At 40.2% G+C, this 24,180-nt stretch overlaps 1 protein-coding gene across 1 annotated transcript; it reads right to left on the bottom strand.

Moving 5' to 3' along the window:
* Window positions 1-8,905: 8,905 nt before the first annotated feature.
* Window positions 8,906-10,704, bottom strand: LOC138227424 (zinc finger C2HC domain-containing protein 1C-like). The gene is made up of 2 exons (XM_069186303.1): window positions 9,702-10,704; window positions 8,906-9,297 (listed from the first exon to the last, which is right to left on the bottom strand). Exons 1-2 carry the CDS (start codon window positions 10,668-10,670, stop codon window positions 9,241-9,243), a joined length of 1,026 nt encoding a protein of 341 aa, XP_069042404.1. The 5' UTR covers window positions 10,671-10,704; the 3' UTR covers window positions 8,906-9,240.
* Between the last annotated feature and the right edge of the window lie 13,476 nt (window positions 10,705-24,180).

The raw sequence follows: 24,180 nt of genomic DNA, 5'->3' as shown, positions 1-24,180 counted from the left end.
AAATGAATCTGTGGTGGCTCCGAACATTAAAAAAACTATATCTAGACTGCAAATACATCCCAATCTTACTATCAACACGTCTTAAGAGCGCTCTCCTTTCCACCGGTATACAAGCTAAGAGAGAAATATTGGAAATCCCATCTGAAGTAGCCCTCGTCTCAGCTTCGGAGCTGTGAGCGATGGGGATCATAATTAAAAGGGGTACAGTTACTTTGAAAATGTGTATGTGATACTTAAATTTAAATAAAATAAAAAGATAAATTATATAACACAGACTGCTATCTATGTCCATGTGTTTAAGACGTATGAATCGGTTTTAAAACAGGCACACCCCTTTACTTCTCACAAATCCAACTGGAGTCTCAGTCCGTCGTCGCGATGAATTAGGAGCTCAGATGTAGGCTAAGTGATTGCAATTTACTTATTTAAAAGAACCACTTCAAATCAAAAGGGAGCCATTTTGTAATGGTAGTTATCGTATTATACAGTATACGTAATTGTAGATATACAGTACATAAAGGGTATGAATAGGTGTGAGCTTTTACTGTATATTTAATATTTTATCTGACCCACTTGTAGAAACCGCCTACTCAGATTTAGTTAAGTGGTCTGCCACCATAAAGACAGAAAAATATAATGACACCCTGTTACATTAACTGTAAAATAAACGCCGTAACTGCGGCCATATGAAAATTTGGGTAAGGATTATACAAACATCCTAAGGAGCTCTATGACATATGAGCGTCGTAATAATGGTTGGTGACCTGACGTAACAGTGCTCCCTGAATTACGTGATCTGTATTTACCCAAATACAGATATATCACATAGGGAGATGCAGTCAAACATTGCATTGCTATCGTCGTGGTGAACTATTTCTCCGCTGTTTGAGACTTGTTTGGTAAGTGTCATCAAATATTCTTGTCAATTTGTAGCGAAATTGATATACTGTATCATAATCCTTCAGCTATCTATAATGTAGTGAAACGGCTAATTAATATTGATAAATTCTCTTATTCACAGTGACTTTTGCTCAAACCCCTGTTCCATAATGGGTTAATTTTATATAAAAAAACATTTATATCATAGATATAATACAAGCTTTGAAATGAAATAGTACATTTCCAGGTTTCAGTAAAACATTTTTAAAAAAGCTTGTGACTTTAAGCATTCTGAACATTGAGAATTGTATTTGGGAAACAAATGTTTATTATAATGTTTATGTTTAGGATCTTTCTCCTACTGAGTCAGCATGCAGCATTCAACACCATTAGGTTTAATATTAAAAAGTTGTGTATTTCCTGAATTGTTTTTTTTATTCTTTTCTATCAGACCATACTAGACTGTGCAGGATATCATTTATTTGCCATTTTTGCCTTTTCCAGATACCTGGGAAACAAAGCTCATATCTCATTTGCCAATGGAGCCCAGTCCTAAGCCTGGTGCTCTGTCCCCCTCCCCGAAGGACACAGACTCGAATCGACCCGCGCCCTTAAGGCGACAGGATCTGATCTCCACGTACTGCCCGCCTCCCAAGATACAGCTTCTGAAGGACACCTTCCAAGAGAAACTGATGCAGGAAAAGGAGAAAAAAATGATCGTCATATACAATCGACGGCAGGAGGCGGCTCTACAGAAGATGAGAAAATCTTTCCAATAAGTCAAATACGCTACGGAGAAGAAGACGGGGAACAGCTATCGCTTCCAAACCCAACAGGGCCCCGAGAAGAACATTGTGGGGTATGACCACCCCGCCTCAGGATGGTCATTAGAGGCCCTGCGAGAGGCCGGGCAGTTGGGGCTCAAGAGTACGCAAACCTAAGGACAGGACTGTCCTCCCCATGGTGGCGACCCCTCCAGGGCAATGCCCTTCTCATGCCAATGGGAAGGAGCACTTTCAGTTGCAAGAGGAGCTACGAAAAGTGGCCGAGGCAGAGGCCGCGCTGAAGGAGGAGCATCGCCGGAGGGAGGCCAGTCTGCAGGATGTGATGCGCCGGAAGGAGGCCATGATGAAGGACGAGATTCGCCAGAAGGAGGCCATGATGCAGGCGAAGCTCTTTAGAGCTCAGGAGGAGCTGAGGATGGTTCAGAGAGAGATGGAAGACTCCAGAGAGGTGGCCGGAAGGGAAAATAGAGGACTCCTGACCCGAAGGAAGACACTCCAGGCGAGGCAGAGCGAGCTTCGCCCCAGAGGACCGTGGGCCAACCACCGCTCTAAGGCCGTGCCTCTTCTGACCTGCAGAATGGAGAAGCAAAAAACCTTCACTCCAAGGAAAGCCCTTCCTTTCAAAGGAGACAACCTTGATTATGGTTCTCCAATGGAAGACGGCGGATGCGCAGAATCGCACTTTCCCTCTGCGCTTTCCCATCAGGAGAGACGTCAAGTGAGCCCTTGCAGCCGTGGGCTAGAAGACGTCCCCTGTGGAAGGAGAAAGTACCTCAAGAAAGCAAGGCTCCCTGAAAGTGACGTGTCAGCGGCACAGGCCGCGCAGGCCCACTTCAGAAATAACACCGCATGTCTGGATGAACAAACTCTGTCAGTGGAAAACAGATATTTGTCCCCTACAAGTCTGATGTGCCCTATCGCTGAGCAATTTCCATATGAGAATAGCCAGAGTGGAAACCCTCAGCTGGTGCCCTGTGAACTGTGTCACAGGAAGTTTGCTGTAGAGAGGTTGGAGAAACACAGCAAGATCTGCAAGAAGCTTCAGAATTCAAAGAGGAAGGTTTTTGACTCTTTCAAGCACAGGGCCAAGGGAACAGAACTGGAGACATACATCCATAAGAAGAAGGTTAGACCGCCAATCGTGGTAAGGGCTATCCTTAAACTCTTTCCAAGCTTCCTTTGTTTTCTCCTAGAGTCAGACTCAGCTTATAAATCAATGTAAACAATAAATAAGTGTTTTATGAAGTAATCTTCTGAAAAACTGCCGCAAAGGCACATTTGCCAGACAGAATAAATGGGTCTTAGTGACTTCTGAATTCTGTTGTAAAAATCTACATGAGATATCAAGCAAATAGCACTCACGGGAAACAAAACCATAACTAAATTGTACTCTCTACCCAATGACATGAAAGGTAGGCCCAGAAAGCTACGTTATTACTGTATTGATATTTTCTTGCCTTGTGAATGGTTTGCGACCAGACTGTGTACGCAGTGCTAGTCTGGACTTTTTCTGGAAGCTGTTTCATTGGTTTCATTTCCTGTTCCCAGCTGAGAAAGAACAACTGGAGGCAGAAGCACGAGGATTTCATTCGGAGCATCAAATAGGCCAGGGAGGTGCAGCAGGTGATCACGCAAGGAGGGAAGGTTGTGAACCTGCCCCAGCCCCCCGCGAATCCAAACCCCGACTACGTGCCCTGCCCTCACTGCGGCCGGCGCTTTGCCCCCAGGCCGGCACAGAGGCACATCCCCAAGTGTCAGCACATCAGGAGCCGCCCTCCTCCTCCTCCTCACAGATGAAAACTGATGTGAAGAAGAGTAAAAGAGTCATGATCTTGGCTCACGACTCACGTCCTGCTTTTTCTTTTTAGAAATATATTTAGCACAGTTCATCCGTATGATGATAAAAAAAATGTTACCTTGTTTTAATAAAATGATTTTTTTTTGGTGGACTGGTGTTTGCGTAACTGTGAAAATAAATTTCAAGCTGTTCTTATCATTCATACACCTTGACCTCCTAAAAATAATTGTTCAACCTGGAACGTACAATTAGCAGGCAATAGAACAGGTCACATTGGCCTTGGAACCATCAAAAAGTAGTATTCACACATTCTCTGCATCAATTTTCCTTTAAAACAACTGAAAAAGCAAGGTAAAGAGTGATTGATTTTTTAATTAAAGTTATTTGATTTAATTTATTTAATTTACATAATATTTGAAATATGTTGGGATTAATGTGACTCAATATTATCTGCAGCTCTTACACTCCAGGCACCTGATAAAGTGGAACGCAGTGTCTTTGTCTTACATGGCGCTCAGCTCTTCCTCAATCCCAGCAGAAGCAGCAGCCTCCGGGTCCTGCCTCATGCACAGCTTAAAATGCAACACCGAGTAATACAACAAACAACAGGGAAAACCATTCACGATCAGACACATCCGTTGATTGCTGGCTCTCAGTAAAGGGACATTGCTGTGGTCCACGCATGAATCTGTTTTCTAAGTGCCTTATCCAATACAGTGTTGAGGCCAGTTTTCCCAGAAGCCATCTAAAGGGGAACACACAATAACTTGTAAAACCTCCAATTTACATCACAAAATAGACTACATTTCAAGGTTAAAGAATTACCATGTTCTGCGATTCAGAACGAGGCAGCAAAACTTCCTGTAATCTGATGTGGCCCTGTGACATTGTAAAGGAGCAGGTTTGTGAATACATCTCGTTTAATCCAATGGAAATATTGCTCTCAACTTTTTTACGTTTTTGCCAATAAATAATATTACATTGTTAACTCTGCATAAAGAACCTTGGAATGGAACGTTTTTTGCAGTGAAATGTTTGCTGCATAACCTATACCTTTTCTCTCCTACATCAAATTGCATTAGTCATTATAGTGATTAGTGAGCAGGAAAGGCTGCATCACATCGCAATTTGTGTGGAACTTGAATGCGAATTTGTTACAACATGGCGTAACTTACAGTACTTTCACAAAATTCATGATTTTGTGCTCAATTTTGAGTTTGTAAAGTTTTTCTATAATGTCAATGATTTTATTTTGTGACTGACATTAAATACTTTTGTGTCTGCAAAATTGGGACTCTAGTTCCACCTTAACCTACTAGTACTGTATGTCTTTGGACTGTGGGAAGAAACTGGAGCACCTGGAAGAAATCCACACAAATGAAGGGAGAACATACAATTCCATCCAGACTGCACCCCAGGAATTGAACCCAGGACCCCAGCTCTGTGAACCTCAGTGCCACCTCATTGCTATAGTCACTATAATTAATGTCAAAACTCATTTGCAAATGAGCAGCCTGGGATCCAAAAGGATCAAGACAAGGATCCAAACAAAGCACTATCCCAATGCTTGGCTTTGTACACTATATCATACAGGGCTTGATGCAGAAGGCAGATAATCTAAGTCCATGCAATAATTGCTAAGGGAAAGTGACTTTGTGTTTTTGGAGGGAAGTCACTCAACATGGAGCTGTGTTAGTGAAATGATTGTTCTGATGTACGGCTGATGTCCAAATTCACTGAAAACATGATTGTGTATGTAATCGCACTCCCGAGCTCCATTGGGTATGGTTAAAATAACTTTTTATAGTTCATCACATTCAAAGTGTGTGTACCTGATGAAAGTGTAACACGCATTTGGAGGAGTTATTCAGGATTTTCTTTCATTCAACTATTTCAAGACCTATTATTTTCAGATGTTGTAGTATACGTGAATAATGAAAGGCCTTCATATTACACAATGAAGGAATGACTTTGCAGGTGTGAAGAATAAAAGATTAATTCAGCTCACTTTGGGGAGTTTCACAATGGCCCTCCTTATAGAAATGTGGGTTTGATTAAAGGAGTGAAGAAAAAGCACTGAATAATATTTGCTTCTGTAAACGTAATCATCTCAAAATATGGTTGAATAAATTGAAGAAGGTTAAACATAATCCAAAACGTATAAGGTCAATTTAAGTACAACCAGAATTCTAGTGTTTATGCAATGCATCTGTGGGTTGATATGAAATATGGCCGTACTGCATTTCGAACAAGTTGTAAGGGATTTAGCCAGGAGAGTATTCTCATTCACTCAGTAAGGTCTTTATTCATTTTGCAATATGGGAAAAAGCCATCACCTGTCTGCGCAGAGAAGTGAAAGCTGATTCAAAAGCAAGCAGGGAGACCCCTTGTTTTATATCTTTTTTAAGCTGATGCAACACTTCAAGGACAGGCAAAGCAGTCATTTTCCATTCCTTATAGGTTTTTGCTTTAAGCAAAGAAGAGCAGTTATTCAAATGGTTTCTCACACTCCCTTCTTCAAGCAGCCGAGATAAACAGTATTAAAACATCCTGTGCCCTTGACAAGTTGGGTGCTATCACACTTTGTTCTAAGTATCCAGCTGCTTCTGCAGCACAGCTCCGTCCGTAAACAACATAGAATAAAACACTTTTTCTCAGTAACTTTTCATCACATTCCCTCCTTTTTATCCTTAAATGTGTTCATACCACAGAGTCCTCATAGGGGTCACCCAAGTCAGACAACAGCACAACAGCAAAAACACTACAACAGGCATGAATAGCTTTAAGAAAAACAGTCCCCAAGACCCAAAAAATGATTTTAACCATGAAAAGAAGGGGAACTCATTGCCAATGCCCTGTTCTTGATTTACCCTGTTCTTAAGTTCTTTCAGCCGGTGTATTGCGAGGGTGAGGTGACCATGGTCATCATCACTAGCAGGGATATACAGATGCAGCCATTCAAAACAAGCGGGCGATACCGCATTATTTTGCGGTGTGCTTATCGCGGTGTAACACAAGTTACCATATTAATACCGTGTATTCTCGCATAGTACCGCATAATACCACATGTTCTAATGAATGACCTTGGACAAGCTGTAAACTCAAAGTGTTGCCCTGGTCCACATTCTTTTTTTCATTGACCGTCTTTGTAAAAGTAACACCACAGCATTTCGTTGATCCAATCACGCATTTGTTTCCAATCATGCAAAGTACAGTCATTTTTGAGAATCTCCAATTCACCATGCCTTTTGCATGCTCATAAGAGATATTGATTTAGGAACATAAACATATTACTGTATGCAAACTGTACTGTATACAGTATGTATATGTATATTTAATGTCTTTACTGTCCCCGTTTAAGTATTAAATATTTATATGGAATTTTACCACTGAAGGGAAATCTTAGTAGCTAAGCATAAAAAGAATAGGAGCATAACGCGTGTGAAGGCCATAAACGATATTAATTTTGGAACATAAATATACAGTATTACAGTATGTAAACTGTATATGGCTGGTCTCGGTACAAAAATACACACCAGTATTCCATTTCTCCCTAAACAATATTACGCATCGAAGTCTTTAACTAACATGTGAAATAACGTGTGTATAAAAAGTGGTAGTTTTAAGCTTTTCTGCAAATACGCTCAATACAGGAGCAAACAAGCATACTTTTAGAATTTGATTAATAGGGAATATAATATGGAATCGCATATCTAAAGAAATTAATAATGATATAATTCTATTCATGTGCTGAACTTGTAAGTGAGAGGTTGGCTGTTCAAATCCAGCCTGTGCCATGACTTTTCTTTTTACAAGCATTTCTTTGAAGAAATAAAATAGCAATTTCAGTGAATTTGGACATCAGCCGTACATCAGAACAATCATTTCACTAACACAGCTCCATGTTGAGTGACTTCCCTCCAAAAACACAAAGTCACTTTCCCTTAGCAATTATTGCATGGACTTAGATTATCTGCCTTCTGCATCAAGCCCTGTATGATATAGTGTACAAAGCCAAGCATTGGGATAGTGCTTTGTTTGGATCCTTGTCTTGATCCTTTTGGATCCCAGGCTGCTCATTTGCAAATGAGTTTTGACATTAATTATAGTGACTATAGCAATGAGGTGGCACTGAGGTTCACAGAGCTGGGGTCCTGGGTTCAATTCCTGGGGTGCAGTCTGGATGGAATTGTATGTTCTCCCTTCATTTGTGTGGATTTCTTCCAGGTGCTCCAGTTTCTTCCCACAGTCCAAAGACATACAGTACTAGTAGGTTAAGGTGGAACTAGAGTCCCAATTTTGCAGACACAAAAGTATTTAATGTCAGTCACAAAATAAAATCATTGACATTATAGAAAAACTTTACAAACTCAAAATTGAGCACAAAATCATGAATTTTGTGAAAGTACTGTAAGTTACGCCATGTTGTAACAAATTCGCATTCAAGTTCCACACAAATTGCGATGTGATGCAGCCTTTCCTGCTCACTAATCACTATAATGACTAATGCAATTTGATGTAGGAGAGAAAAGGTATAGGTTATGCAGCAAACATTTCACTGCAAAAAACGTTCCATTCCAAGGTTCTTTATGCAGAGTTAACAATGTAATATTATTTATTGGCAAAAACGTAAAAAAGTTGAGAGCAATATTTCCATTGGATTAAACGAGATGTATTCACAAACCTGCTCCTTTACAATGTCACAGGGCCACATCAGATTACAGGAAGTTTTGCTGCCTCGTTCTGAATCGCAGAACATGGTAATTCTTTAACCTTGAAATGTAGTCTATTTTGTGATGTAAATTTTAGGTTTTACAAGTTATTGTGTGTTCCCCTTTAGATGGCTTCTGGGAAAACTGGCCTCAACACTGTATTGGATAAGGCACTTAGAAAACAGATTCATGCGTGGACCACAGCAATGTCCCTTTACTGAGAGCCAGCAATCAACGGATGTGTCTGATCGTGAATGGTTTTCCCTGTTGTTTGTTGTATTACTCGGTGTTGCATTTTAAGCTGTGCATGAGGCAGGACCCGGAGGCTGCTGCTTCTGCTGGGATTGAGGAAGAGCTGAGCGCCATGTAAGACAAAGACACTGCGTTCCACTTTATCAGGTGCCTGGAGTGTAAGAGCTGAAGATAATATTGAGTCACATTAATCCCAACATATTTCAAATATTATGTAAATTAAATAAATTAAATCAAATAACTTTAATTAAAAAATCAATCACTCTTTACCTTGCTTTTTCAGTTGTTTTAAAGGAAAATTGATGCAGAGAATGTGTGAATACTACTTTTTGATGGTTCCAAGGCCAATGTGACCTGTTCTATTGCCTGCTAATTGTACGTTCCAGGTTGAACAATTATTTTTAGGAGGTCAAGGTGTATGAATGATAAGAACAGCTTGAAATTTATTTTCACAGTTACGCAAACACCAGTCCACCAAAAAAAAATCATTTTATTAAAACAAGGTAACATTTTTTTTATCATCATACGGATGAACTGTGCTAAATATATTTCTAAAAAGAAAAAGCAGGACGTGAGTCGTGAGCCAAGATCATGACTCTTTTACTCTTCTTCACATCAGTTTTCATCTGTGAGGAGGAGGAGGAGGGCGGCTCCTGATGTGCTGACACTTGGGGATGTGCCTCTGTGCCGGCCTGGGGGCAAAGCGCCGGCCGCAGTGAGGGCAGGGCACGTAGTCGGGGTTTGGATTCGCGGGGGGCTGGGGCAGGTTCACAACCTTCCCTCCTTGCGTGATCACCTGCTGCACCTCCCTGGCCTATTTGATGCTCCGAATGAAATCCTCGTGCTTCTGCCTCCAGTTGTTCTTTCTCAGCTGGGAACAGGAAATGAAACCAATGAAACAGCTTCCAGAAAAAGTCCAGACTAGCACTGCGTATACAGTCTGGTCGCAAACCATTCACAAGGCAAGAAAATATCAATACAGTAATAACGTAGCTTTCTGGGCCTACCTTTCATGTCATTGGGTAGAGAGTACAATTTAGTTATGGTTTTGTTTCCCGTGAGTGCTATTTGCTTGATATCTCATGTAGATTTTTACAACAGAATTCAGAAGTCACTAAGACCCATTTATTCTGTCTGGCAAATGTGCCTTTGCGGCAGTTTTTCAGAAGAGTACTTCATAAAACACTTATTTATTGTTTACATTGATTTATAAGCTGAGTCTGACTCTAGGAGAAAACAAAGGAAGCTTGGAAAGAGTTTAAGGATAGCCCTTACCACGATTGGCGGTCTAACCTTCTTCTTATGGATGTATGTCTCCAGTTCTGTTCCCTTGGCCCTGTGCTTGAAAGAGTCAAAAACCTTCCTCTTTGAATTCTGAAGCTTCTTGCAGATCTTGCTGTGTTTCTCCAACCTCTCTACAGCAAACTTCCTGTGACACAGTTCACAGGGCACCAGCTGAGGGTTTCCACTCTGGCTATTCTCATATGGAAATTGCTCAGCGATAGGGCACATCAGACTTGTAGGGGACAAATATCTGTTTTCCACTGACAGAGTTTGTTCATCCAGACATGCGGTGTTATTTCTGAAGTGGGCCTGCGCGGCCTGTGCCGCTGACACGTCACTTTCAGGGAGCCTTGCTTTCTTGAGGTACTTTCTCCTTCCACAGGGGACGTCTTCTAGCCCACGGCTGCAAGGGCTCACTTGACGTCTCTCCTGATGGGAAAGCGCAGAGGGAAAGTGCGATTCTGCGCATCCGCCGTCTTCCATTGGAGAACCATAATCAAGGTTGTCTCCTTTGAAAGGAAGGGCTTTCCTTGGAGTGAAGGTTTTTTGCTTCTCCATTCTGCAGGTCAGAAGAGGCACGGCCTTAGAGCGGTGGTTGGCCCACGGTCCTCTGGGGCGAAGCTCGCTCTGCCTCGCCTGGAGTGTCTTCCTTCGGGTCAGGAGTCCTCTATTTTCCCTTCCGGCCACCTCTCTGGAGTCTTCCATCTCTCTCTGAACCATCCTCAGCTCCTCCTGAGCTCTAAAGAGCTTCGCCTGCATCATGGCCTCCTTCTGGCGAATCTCGTCCTTCATCATGGCCTCCTTCCGGCGCATCACATCCTGCAGACTGGCCTCCCTCCGGCAATGCTCCTCCTTCAGCGCGGCCTCTGCCTCGGCCACTTTTCGTAGCTCCTCTTGCAACTGAAAGTGCTCCTTCCCATTGGCATGAGAAGGGCATTGCCCTGGAGGGGTCGCCACCATGGGGAGGACAGTCCTGTCCTTAGGTTTGCGTACTCTTGAGCCCCAACTGCCCGGCCTCTCGCAGGGCCTCTAATGACCATCCTGAGGCGGGGTGGTCATACCCCACAATGTTCTTCTCGGGGCCCTGTTGGGTTTGGAAGCGATAGCTGTTCCCCGTCTTCTTCTCCGTAGCGTATTTGACTTATTGGAAAGATTTTCTCATCTTCTGTAGAGCCGCCTCCTGCCGTCGATTGTATATGACGATCATTTTTTTCTCCTTTTCCTGCATCAGTTTCTCTTGGAAGGTGTCCTTCAGAAGCTGTATCTTGGGAGGCGGGCAGTACGTGGAGATCAGATCCTGTCGCCTTAAGGGCGCGGGTCGATTCGAGTCTGTGTCCTTCGGGGAGGGGGACAGAGCACCAGGCTTAGGACTGGGCTCCATTGGCAAATGAGATATGAGCTTTGTTTCCCAGGTATCTGGAAAAGGCAAAAATGGCAAATAAATGATATCCTGCACAGTCTAGTATGGTCTAATAGAAAAGAATAAAAAAAACAATTCAGGAAATACACAACTTTTTAATATTAAACCTAATGGTGTTGAATGCTGCATGCTGACTCAGTAGGAGAAAGATCCTAAACATAAACATTATAATAAACATTTGTTTCCCAAATACCATTCTCAATGTTCAGAATGCTTAAAGTCACGAGCTTTTTTAAAAATGTTTTACTGAAACCTGGAAATGTACTATTTCATTTCAAAGCTTGTATTATATCTATGATATAAATGTTTTTTTATATAAAATTAACCCATTATGGAACAGGGGTTTGAGCAAAAGTCACTGTGAATAAGAGAATTTATCAATATTAATTAGCCGTTTCACTACATTATAGATAGCTGAAGGATTATGATACAGTATATCAATTTCGCTACAAATTGACAAGAATATTTGATGACACTTACCAAACAAGTCTCAAACAGCGGAGAAATAGTTCACCACGACGATAGCAATGCAATGTTTGACTGCATCTCCCTATGTGATATATCTGTATTTGGGTAAATACAGATCACGTAATTCAGGGAGCACTGTTACGTCAGGTCACCAACCATTATTACGACGGTCATATGTCATAGAGCTCCTTAGGATGTTTGTATACTCTTTACCCAAATTTTCATATGGCCGCAGTTACGGCGTTTATTTTACAGTTAATGTAACAGGGTGTCATTATATTTTTCTGTCTTTATGGTGGCAGACCACTTAACTAAATCTGAGTAGGCGGTTTCTACAAGTGGGTCAGATAAAATATTAAATATACAGTAAAAGCTCACACCTATTCATACCCTTTATGTACTGTATATCTACAATTACGTATACTGTATAATACGATAACTACCATTACAAAATGGCTCCCTTTTGATTTGAAGTGGTTCTTTTAAATAAGTAAATTGCAATCACTTAGCCTACATCTAAGCTCCTAATTCATCGCGACGACGGACTGAGACTCCAGTTGGATTTGTGAGAAGTAAAGGGGTGTGCCTGTTTTAAAACCGATTCATACGTCTTAAACACATGGACATAGATAGCAGTCTGTGTTATATAATTTATCTTTTTATTTTATTTAAATTTAAGTATCACATACACATTTTCAAAGTAACTGTACCCCTTTTAATTATGATCCCCATCGCTCACAGCTCCGAAGCTGAGACGAATGCTACTTCAGATGGGATTTCCAACATTTCTCTCTTAGCTTGTATACCGGTGGAAAGGAGAGCGCTCTTAAAACGTGTTGATAGTAAGATTGGGATGTATTTGCAGTCTAAATATAGTTTTTTAATGTTCGGAGCCGCCACAGATTCATTTTCTTACGACTGCTTTTCTGGATGACAATAACAATGCAAACGATGGTGTTAAGGCGAGGCTGTGCCTTAAGGCTCCTCTGCTTACAATATTCAGCGCGTAAATCGCAAACGAGCGCCTCTCTTACGATGAAAATGCGGCAAATAAGACCACGAGATTTAAACCTACGGCTTACAAATTTATGCGTAAACACTAAAACCGTATCTTTAGCAAAACTGGCGAGACAATGTGTTTTATCATTTAAAAAAGTACTGGAAAATAATTAAAGGTTATCACGATAAACAGAGGTTACTGATCTACTACTGTACGCTGTGACCAAAAATGAGAGTCCCCCGATCCTCGCAGCCTTCATGCTTTGGTCTGGGCCTGGCCGTTTTTTTTTTAGGATAATGGGGTCAAGTTAAGAAATTATGCAAGTTTCTAATCAAATCCAAGGGCGCCTCCATCTCCTAAACATCTTTAGAAGGCCGACGGACCACACTGCACGGTCCGGGTCCGGGCCCTGACCCGGTTCTGGATAATGCCAGCTTAAAGTGAAAAATTCTACTGTACATATTATGTTTCTCTTTATGGTATATATGTATAATATAGCGCGACCGCTTCACGAAGCTAGAAAGAAAGTTATCCGCCATTTTTATTTTACCTGCAATTGAATTTGCCATTTAAATCATTATTAATACCGCAGCTGCTAAATTACTTACCTAAAAGCGTTCAGATACAAAAGCACTTGAGCTGTAATGTTTATATACTGTTGGCCCGATGACCTACTTCAAGAAGAATTGTTACATAGACCGCCAAGGACTGTCATCACACTTTACGTCATAAAGCGCTTTAAAACTTTTGACAAGTTCAACACCTCATATTTTGTACTGTTTATCGTGGTAAAAGCAACTCAAAGCAATTATAAAAATGATCGAAAGGTAAAAATACAAGCTTATACGAGCTGTCATTTTAACATTTATAACATATATTTAAACAAAATATATATAATCTATTTGAATAAAATAGAAAAGTGTTCTTAGTCTTCACTTAAAAGCTGTTAGAAGCTGCCTTTCTGACAAGAGAGTTCTGTGAGTTCCACAGTCTCAGTGCATTAAAGTCAAAACCAGTTGCTTTTTATTTCCTGTTTTACAACAGAGCAAGGAGGGTGTCCACAGACCACTGTGCACCTGCAGGCTGATATGGGGGGTAAAAAGTCTAGAAGTGAGTAAATAAGATTTTAGCACATGTTCTAAAACAAACCGGACACCTGTACAGCGATGCCAACACAGTGATCTGAGCTCCTTCTTTGAGTTAAATCCTAGCATCTGCATTTTTTACAAGTTGTTGCTATGGCAGAGCATGACCAGAGCATAACAGAAACCACCCATTTTCTAACCGCTTCATCCAATTCAGGGTCAGGGGGTCAGGGGGTCGCGGGGCACAGGGGAGCCAGAGCCTCAGAAAGTAATAAGCAGGAGATACCTGGGACTGGATGGTAGTCCAATGCAGGGAAGACACAGACACTCACCAATTATCCCAGAAGCCAATTAACCTACCAGTAGTTCTTTGAACTGTGGGAGGAAGCCGGAGCACCCAAAGCAAACTCATGCAAACATGGGGAGAACATACAAGCTCCATACAGATAGCACCCCAGGTCCAGAAGTGTACCCAGGGCCTCAGCACTGTGAGCTAGCAATGCTAAACGCTGGGCTACTGTGCATGCTAATTTCTAGGCATCAGGTGATCAATCAGGTAGTGTTTCTCAGATAAAAGGACACCAGTAATTTAGTATGAGATTCAAATTGACCTCAGAACAAAAAACTGTATAACTTATGTTATATAACTTATGTATAACTTACTACAGCATAACTGTCTTATTTGGCTCTTGTAGAACATATTAACAGCATGCCTATTAAACATACAGTATCTAGCAATCAGCAATCAAAATAAAAACATTTCCAAACATGGAAACTGCACAGTTAATGAAGCATTTCAAAGACATTAATCTATTCAATAATTACAGTTTCAAGTAGATAACAGATTTATATTCAGATTACGAAAGTATCATAACAACGGCTGCTTGTGTAAGGAATCCATGAATACCACTGTACATGAGAATTCCACACCTATTTGTAATCAATACACAAAATCCTATTGAATTTCAGGTACTTGTTTATTCAGCATTGCTTGACTCCGCGGACTCCTTGTTGTTTCAATATTCTAGCAATAGGACTAATCGCCAATACAGTGCCGTTGTAATCTATTCCTTCTGCCAGCAGAGGACGGTATTCGCACAGCCCGTTCAGGATAAGATACGGTCCTCGCAGTTCACAGTACAACTGGCCACAGCCGTACTCGGAATATGCTCTCGATAACCTCGTTTAGTTTAAGTACGGCCGTATTTCATATCAACCCACAGATGCAATGCATAAACACTAGACTTCTGGTTGTACTTAAATTGACCTTATACGTTTTGGATTATGTTTAACCTTCTTCAATTTCTTCAACCATATTTTGAGATGATTACGTTTACAGAAGCAAATATTATTCAGTGCTTTTTCTTCACTCCTTTAATCAAACCGACATTTCTATAAGGAGGGCCATTGTGAAACTCCCCAAAGTGAGCTGAATTAATCTTTTATTCTTCACACCTGCGAAGTCATTCCTTCATTGTGTAATATGAAGGCCTTTCATTATTCACGTATACTACAACATCTGAAAATAATGGGTCTTGAAATAGTTGAATGAAAGAAAATCCTGAATAACTCCTCCAAATGCGTGTTACACTTTCATCAAGTACACACACTTTGAATGTGATGAACTATAAAAAGTTATTTTAACCATACCCAATGGAGCTCGGGAGTGCGATTGCATACACAATCATGTTTTCAGTGTTTGGACATCAGCCGTACATCAGAACAATCATTTCACTAACACAGCTCCGTGTTGAGTGATATATCTGTATTTGGGTATATACAGATCATGTAATTCAGGGAGCACTGTTACGTCAGGTCACCAACCATTATTACGACGCTCATATGTCATAGAGCTCCTTAGGATGTTTGTATAATTTGTATCCAAATTTTCATATGGCCGCAGTTACGGCGTTTATTTTACAGTTAATGTAACAGGGTGTCATTATATTTTTCTGTCTTTATGGTGGCAGACCACTTAACTAAATCTGAGTAGGCGGTTTCTACAAGTGGGTCAGATAAAATATTAAATATACAGTAAAAGCTCACACCTATTCATACCCTTTATGTACTGTATATCTACAATTACGTATACTGTATAATACGATAACTACCATTACAAAATGGCTCCCTTTTGATTTGAAGTGGTTCTTTTAAATAAGTAAATTGCAATCACTTAGCCTACATCTGAGCTCCTAATTCATCGCGACGACGGACTGAGACTCCAGTCGGATTTGTGAGAAGGGGTGTGCCTGTTTTAAAACCGATTCATACGTCTTAAACACATGGACATAGATAGCAGTCTGTGTTATATAATTTATCTTTTTATTTTATTTAAATTTAAGTATCACATACACATTTTCAAAGTAACTGTACCCCTTTTAATTATGATCCCCATCGCTCACAGCTCCGAAGGTGAGACGAGGGCTACTTCAGATGGGATTTCCAATATTTCTCTCTTAGCTTGTATACCGGTGGAAAGGAGAGGGCTCTTAAAACGTGTTGATAGTAAGATTGGGATGTATTTGCAGTCTAGATATAGTTTTTTTAATGTTCGGAGCCGCCACAGATTCATTTTCTTACGACTGCTTTTCTGGATGACAATGACAATGCAAACGATGGTGTTAAGGCGAGGCTGTGCCTTAAGGCTCCTCTGCTTACAATGTTCAGCGCGTAAATCGCAAACGAGCGCCTTCCCTTACGATGAAAATGCAGAAAATAAGACCACGAGATTTAAACCTACGGCTTACAAATTTATGCGTAAACACTAAAACCGTATCTTTAGCAAAACTGGCGAGACAATGTGTTTTATCATTTAAAAAAGTACTGGAAAATAATTAAAGGTTATCACGATAAACAGAGGTTACTGATCTACTACTGTACGCTGTGACCAAAAATGAGAGTCCCCCGATCCTCGCAGCCTTCATGCTTTGGTCTGGGCCTGGCCGTTTTTTTTTAGGATAATGGGGTCAAGTTAAGAAATTATGCAAGTTTCTAATCAAATCCAAGGGCGCCTCGATCTCCTAAACATCTTTAGAAGGCCGACGGACCACACTGCACGGTCCGGGTCCGGGCCCTGACCCGGTTCTGGATAATGCCAGCTTAAAGTGAAAAATTCTACTGTACATATTATGTTTCTTATTATGGTATATATGTATAATGTGGCGCGACCGCTTCACGAAGCTAGAAAGAAAGCTATCCGCCATTTTTATTTTACCTGCAATTGAATTTGCCATTAAAATCATTATTAATACCGCAGCTGCTAAATTACTTACCTAAAAGCGTTCAGATACAAAAGCACTTGAGCTGTAATGTTTATATACTGTTGGCCCGATGACCTACTTCAAGAAGAATTGTTACATAGACCGCCAAGGACTGTCATCACACTTTACGTCATAAAGCGCTTTAAAACTTTTGACAAGTTCAACACCTCATATTTTGTACTGTTTATCGTGGTAAAAGCAACTCAAAGCAATTATAAAAATGATCGAAAGGTAAAAATACAAGCTTATACGAGCTGTCATTTTAACATTTATAACATATATTTAAACAAAATATATATAATCTATTTGAATAAAATAGAAAAGTGTTCTTAGTCTTCACTTAAAAGCTGTTAGAAGCTGCCTTTCTGACAAGAGAGTTCTGTGAGTTCCACAGTCTCAGTGCATTAAAGTCAAAACCAGTTGCTTTTTATTTCCTGTTTTACAACAGAGCAAGGAGGGTGTCCACAGACCACTGTGCACCTGCAGGCTGATATGGGGGGTAAAAAGTCTAGAAGTGAGTAAATAAGATTTTAGCACATGTTCTAAAACAAACCGGACACCTGTACAGCGATGCCAACACAGTGATCTGAGCTCCTTCTTTGAGTTAAATCCTAGCATCTGCATTTTTTACAAGTTGTTGCTATGGCAGAGCATGACCAGAGCATAACAGAAACCACCCATTTTCTAACCGCTTCATCCAATTCAGGGTCAGGGGGTCAGGGGGTCGGGGGGCACGGGGGAGCCAGAGCCTCAGAAAGTAATAAGCAGGAGATACCTGGGACTGGATGGTAGTCCAATGCAGGGAAGACACAGACACTCACCAATTATCCCAGAAGCCAATTAACCTACCAGTAGTTCTTTGAACTGTGGGAGGAAGCCGGAGCACCCAAAGCAAACTCATGCAAACATGGGGAGAACATACAAGCTCCATACAGATAGCACCCCAGGTCCAGAAGTGTACCCAGGGCCTCAGCACTGTGAGCTAGCAATGCTAAACTCTGGGCTACTGTGCATGCTAATTTCTAGGCATCAGGTGATCAATCAGGTAGTGTTTCTCAGATAAAAGGACACCAGTTATTTAGTATGAGATTCAAATTGCCCTCAGAACAAAATATAACTTATGTTATATAACTTATATAGAACTTACTACAGCATAACTGTCTTATTTGGCTCTTGTAGAAAATATTAACAGCATGCCTTTTAAACATACAGTATCTAGCAATCAGCAATCAAAATAAAAACATTTCCAAACATGGAAACTGCCCAGTTAATGAAGCATTTCAAAGACATTAATCTATTCAATAATTACAGTTTTAAGTAGATAACAGATTTATATTCAGATTACGAAAGCATCATAACAACGGCTGCTTGTGTAAGGAATCCATGAATACCACTGTACATGAGAATTCCACACCTATTTGTAATCAATACACAAAATCCTATTGAATTTCAGGTACTTGTTTATTCAGCATTGCTTGACTCCGCGGACTCCTTGTTGTTTCAATATTCTAGCAATAGGACTAATCGCCAATACAGTGCCGTTGTAATCTATTCCTTCTGCCAGCAGAGGACGGTATTCGCACAGCCCGTTCAGGATAAGATACGGTCCTCGCAGTTCACAGTACAACTGGCCAAAGCCGTATTCGGAATATGCTCTCGATAACCTCGTTTAGTTTAAGTACGGCCGTATTTCATATCAACCCACAGATGCATTGCATAAACACTAGAATTCTGGTTGTACTTAAATTGACCTTATACGTTTTGGATTATGTTTAACCTTCTTCAATTTCTTCAACCATATTTTGAGATGATTACGTTTACAGAAGCAAATATTATTCAGTGCTTTTTCTTCACTCCTTTAATCAAACCGACATTTCTATAAGGAGGGCCATTGTGAAACTCCCCAAAGTGAGCTGAATTAATCTTTTATTCTTCACACCTGCGAAGTCATTCCTTCATTGTGTAATATGAAGGCCTTTCATTATTCACGTATACTACAACATCTGAAAATAATGGGTCTTGAAATAGTTGAATGAAAGAAAATCCTGAATAACTCCTCCAAATGCGTGTTACACTTTCATCAAGTACACACACTTTGAATGTGATGAACTATAAAAAGTTATTTTAACCATACCCAATGGAGCTCGGGAGTGCGATTGCATACACAATCATGTTTTCAGTGTTTGGACATCAGCCGTACATCAGAACAATCATTTCACTAACACAGCTCCGTGTTGAGTGATATATCTGTATTTGGGTATATACAGATCATGTAATTCAGGGAGCACTGTTACGTCAGGTCACCAACCATTATTACGACGCTCATATGTCATAGAGCTCCTTAGGATGTTTGTATAATTTGTATCCAAATTTTCATATGGCCGCAGTTACGGCGTTTATTTTACAGTTAATGTAACAGGGTGTCATTATATTTTTCTGTCTTTATGGTGGCAGACCACTTAACTAAATCTGAGTAGGCGGTTTCTACAAGTGGGTCAGATAAAATATTAAATATACAGTAAAAGCTCACACCTATTCATACCCTTTATGTACTGTATATCTACAATTACGTATACTGTATAATACGATAACTACCATTACAAAATGGCTCCCTTTTGATTTGAAGTGGTTCTTTTAAATAAGTAAATTGCAATCACTTAGCCTACATCTGAGCTCCTAATTCATCGCGACGACGGACTGAGACTCCAGTTGGATTTGTGAGAAGTAAAGGGGTGTGCCTGTTTTAAAACCGATTCATACGTCTTAAACACATGGACATAGATAGCAGTCTGTGTTATATAATTTATCTTTTTATTTTATTTAAATTTAAGTATCACATACACATTTTCAAAGTAACTGTACCCCTTTTAATTATGATCCCCATCGCTCACAGCTCCGAAGGTGAGACGAGGGCTACTTCAGATGGGATTTCCAATATTTCTCTCTTAGCTTGTATACCGGTGGAAAGGAGAGGGCTCTTAAAACGTGTTGATAGTAAGATTGGGATGTATTTGCAGTCTAGATATAGTTTTTTTAATGTTCGGAGCCGCCACAGATTCATTTTCTTACGACTGCTTTTCTGGATGACAATGACAATGCAAACGATGGTGTTAAGGCGAGGCTGTGCCTTAAGGCTCCTCTGCTTACAATGTTCAGCGCGTAAATCGCAAACGAGCGCCTTCCCTTACGATGAAAATGCAGAAAATAAGACCACGAAATTTAAACCTACGGCTTACAAATTTATGCGTAAACACTAAAACCGTATCTTTAGCAAAACTGGCGAGACAATGTGTTTTATCATTTAAAAAAGTACTGGAAAATAATTAAAGGTTATCACGATAAACAGAGGTTACTGATCTACTAATGTACGCTGTGACCAAAAATGAGAGTCCCCCGATCCTCGCAGCCTTCATGCTTTGGTCTTGGCCTGGCCGTTTTTTTTTTAAGATAATGGGGTCAAGTTAAGAAATTATGCAAGTTTCTAATCAAATCCAAGGGCGCCTCCATCTCCTAAACATCTTTAGAAGGCCGACGGACCACACTGCACGGTCCGGGTCCGGGCCCTGACCCGGTTCTGGATAATGCCAGCTTAAAGTGAAAAATTCTACTGTACATATTATGTTTCTTATTATGGTATATATGTATAATATAGCGCGACCGCTTCACGAAGCTAGAAAGAAAGTTATCCGTCATTTTTATTTTACCTGCAATTGAATTTGCCATTAAAATCATTATTAATACCGCAGCTGCTAAATTACTTACCTAAAAGCGTTCAGATACAAAAGCACTTGAGCTGTAATGTTTATATACTGTTGGCCCGATGACCTACTTCAAGAAGAATTGTTACATAGACCGCCAAGGACTGTCATCACACTTTACGTCATAAAGCGCTTTAAAACTTTTGACAAGTTCAACACCTCATATTTTGTACTGTTTATCGTGGTAAAAGCAACTCAAAGCAATTATAAAAATGATCGAAAGGTAAAAATACAAGCTTATACGAGCTGTCATTTTAACATTTATAACATATATTTAAACAAAATATATATAATCTATTTGAATAAAATAGAAAAGTGTTCTTAGTCTTCACTTAAAAGCTGTTAGAAGCTGCCTTTCTGACAAGAGAGTTCTGTGAGTTCCACAGTCTCAGTGCATTAAAGTCAAAACCAGTTGCTTTTTATTTCCTGTTTTACGACAGAGCAAGGAGGGTGTCCACAGACCACTGTGCACCTGCAGGCTGATATGGGGGGTAAAAAGTCTAGAAGTGAGTAAATAAGATTTTAGCACATGTTCTAAAACAAACCGGACACCTGTACAGCGATGCCAACACAGTGATCTGAGCTCCTTCTTTGAGTTAAATCCTAGCATCTGCATTTTTTACAAGTTGTTGCTATGGCAGAGCATGACCAGAGCATAACAGAAACCACCCATTTTCTAACCGCTTCATCCAATTCAGGGTCAGGGGGTCAGGGGGTCGCGGGGCACGGGGGAGCCAGAGCCTCAGAAAGTAATAAGCAGGAGATACCTGGGACTGGATGGTAGTCCAATGCAGGGAAGACACAGACACTCACCAATTATCCCAGAAGCCAATTAACCTACCAGTAGTTCTTTGAAGTGTGGGAGGAAGCCGGAGCACCCAAAGCAAACTCATGCAAACATGGGGAGAACATACAAGCTCCATACAGATAGCACCCCAGGTCCAGAAGTGTACCCAGGGCCTCAGCACTGTGAGCTAGCAATGCTAAACGCTGGGCTACTGTGCATGCTAATTTCTAGGCATCAGGTGATCAATCAGGTAGTGTTTCTCAGATAAAAGGACACCAGTAATTTAGTATGAGATTCAAATTGACCTCAGAACAAAAAACTGTATAACTTATGTTATATAACTTATGTATAACTTACTACAGCATAACTGTCTTATTTGGCTCTTGTAGAAAATATTAACAGCATGCCTATTAAACATACAGTATCTAGCAATCAGCAATCAAAATAAAAACATTTCCAAACATGGAAACTGCCCAGTTAATGAAGCATTTCAAAGACATTAATCTATTCAATAATTACAGTTTTAAGTAGATAACAGATTTATATTCAGATTACGAAAGTATCATAACAACGGCTGCTTGTGTAAGGAATCCATGAATACCACTGTACATGAGAATTCCACACCTATTTGTAATCAATACACAAAATCCTATTGAATTTCAGGTACTTGTTTATTCAGCATTGCTTGACTCCGCGGACTCCTTGTTGTTTCAATATTCTAGCAATAGGACTAATCGCCAATACAGTGCCGTTGTAATCTATTCCTTCTGCCAGCAGAGGACGGTATTCGCACAGCCCGTTCAGGATAAGATACGGTCCTCGCAGTTCACAGTACAACTGGCCACAGCCGTACTCGGAAAATGCTCTCGATAACCTCGTTTAGTTTAAGTACGGCCGTATTTCATATCACCCCACAGATGCATTGCATAAACACTATAATTCTGGTTGTACTTAAATTGACCTTATATGTTTTGGATTATGTTTAACCTTCTTCAATTTCTTCAACCATATTTTGAGATGATTACGTTTACAGAAGCAAATATTATTCAGTGCTTTTTCTTCACTCCTTTAATCAAACCCACATTTCTATAAGGAGGGCCATTGTGAAACTCCCCAAAGTGAGCTGAATTAATCTTTTATTCTTCACACCTGCGAAGTCATTCCTTCATTCTGTAATATGAAGGCCTTTCATTATTCACGTATACTACAACATCTGAAAATAATGGGTCTTGAAATAGTTGAATGAAAGAAAATCCTGAATAACTCCTCCAAATGCGTGTTACACTTTCATCAAGTACACACACTTTGAATGTGATGAACTATAAAAAGTTATTTTAACCATACCCAATGGAGCTCGGGAGTGCGATTGCATACACAATCATGTTTTCAGTGTTTGGACATCAGCCGTACATCAGAACAATCATTTCACTAACACAGCTCCGTGTTGAGTGATATATCTGTATTTGGGTATATACAGATCATGTAATTCAGGGAGCACTGTTACGTCAGGTCACCAACCATTATTACGACGCTCATATGTCATAGAGCTCCTTAGGATGTTTGTATAATTTGTATCCAAATTTTCATATGGCCGCAGTTACGGCGTTTATTTTACAGTTAATGTAACAGGGTGTCATTATATTTTTCTGTCTTTATGGTGGCAGACCACTTAACTAAATCTGAGTAGGCGGTTTCTACAAGTGGGTCAGATAAAATATTAAATATACAGTAAAAGCTCACACCTATTCATACCCTTTATGTACTGTATATCTACAATTACGTATACTGTATAATACGATAACTACCATTACAAAATGGCTCCCTTTTGATTTGAAGTGGTTCTTTTAAATAAGTAAATTGCAATCACTTAGCCTACATCTGAGCTCCTAATTCATCGCGACGACGGACTGAGACTCCAGTCGGATTTGTGAGAAGGGGTGTGCCTGTTTTAAAACCGATTCATACGTCTTAAACACATGGACATAGATAGCAGTCTGTGTTATATAATTTATCTTTTTATTTTATTTAAATTTAAGTATCACATACACATTTTCAAAGTAACTGTACCCCTTTTAATTATGATCCCCATCGCTCACAGCTCCGAAGGTGAGACGAGGGCTACTTCAGATGGGATTTCCAATATTTCTCTCTTAGCTTGTATACCGGTGGAAAGGAGAGGGGTCTTAAAACGTGTTGATAGTAAGATTGGGATGTATTTGCAGTCTAGATATAGTTTTTTTAATGTTCGGAGCCGCCACAGATTCATTTTCTTACGACTGCTTTTCTGGATGACAATGACAATGCAAACGATGGTGTTAAGGCGAGGCTGTGCCTTAAGGCTCCTCTGCTTACAATGTTCAGCGCGTAAATCGCAAACGAGCGCCTTCCCTTACGATGAAAATGCAGAAAATAAGACCACGAGATTTAAACCTACGGCTTACAAATTTATGCGTAAACACTAAAACCGTATCTTTAGCAAAACTGGCGAGACAATGTGTTTTATCATTTAAAAAAGTACTGGAAAATAATTAAAGGTTATCACGATAAACAGAGGTTACTGATCTACTACTGTACGCTGTGACCAAAAATGAGAGTCCCCCGATCCTCGCAGCCTTCATGCTTTGGTCTGGGCCTGGCCGTTTTTTTTTAGGATAATGGGGTCAAGTTAAGAAATTATGCAAGTTTCTAATCA

Source organism: Lepisosteus oculatus, unplaced genomic scaffold (assembly GCF_040954835.1).
Source record: "Lepisosteus oculatus isolate fLepOcu1 unplaced genomic scaffold, fLepOcu1.hap2 HAP2_SCAFFOLD_37, whole genome shotgun sequence".
NCBI lineage: Eukaryota > Metazoa > Chordata > Actinopteri > Semionotiformes > Lepisosteidae > Lepisosteus > Lepisosteus oculatus.
The sequence above is the reverse complement of the archived record's forward strand: the minus strand, read 5'-3'. Positions and strand labels throughout refer to the sequence as shown.

Bases quoted from the DNA above. Each gene is read 5' to 3' on its own strand.
- LOC138227424 (XM_069186303.1), bottom strand. From the start codon at position 10,670: ATGGTGGCGACCCCTCCAGGGCAATGCCCTTCTCATGCCAATGGGAAG. The intron at 9,298-9,701 runs GTAAGGGCTATC...TCCTGTTCCCAG, and splicing joins AGGTTAGACCGCCAATCGTG to CTGAGAAAGAACAACTGGAG.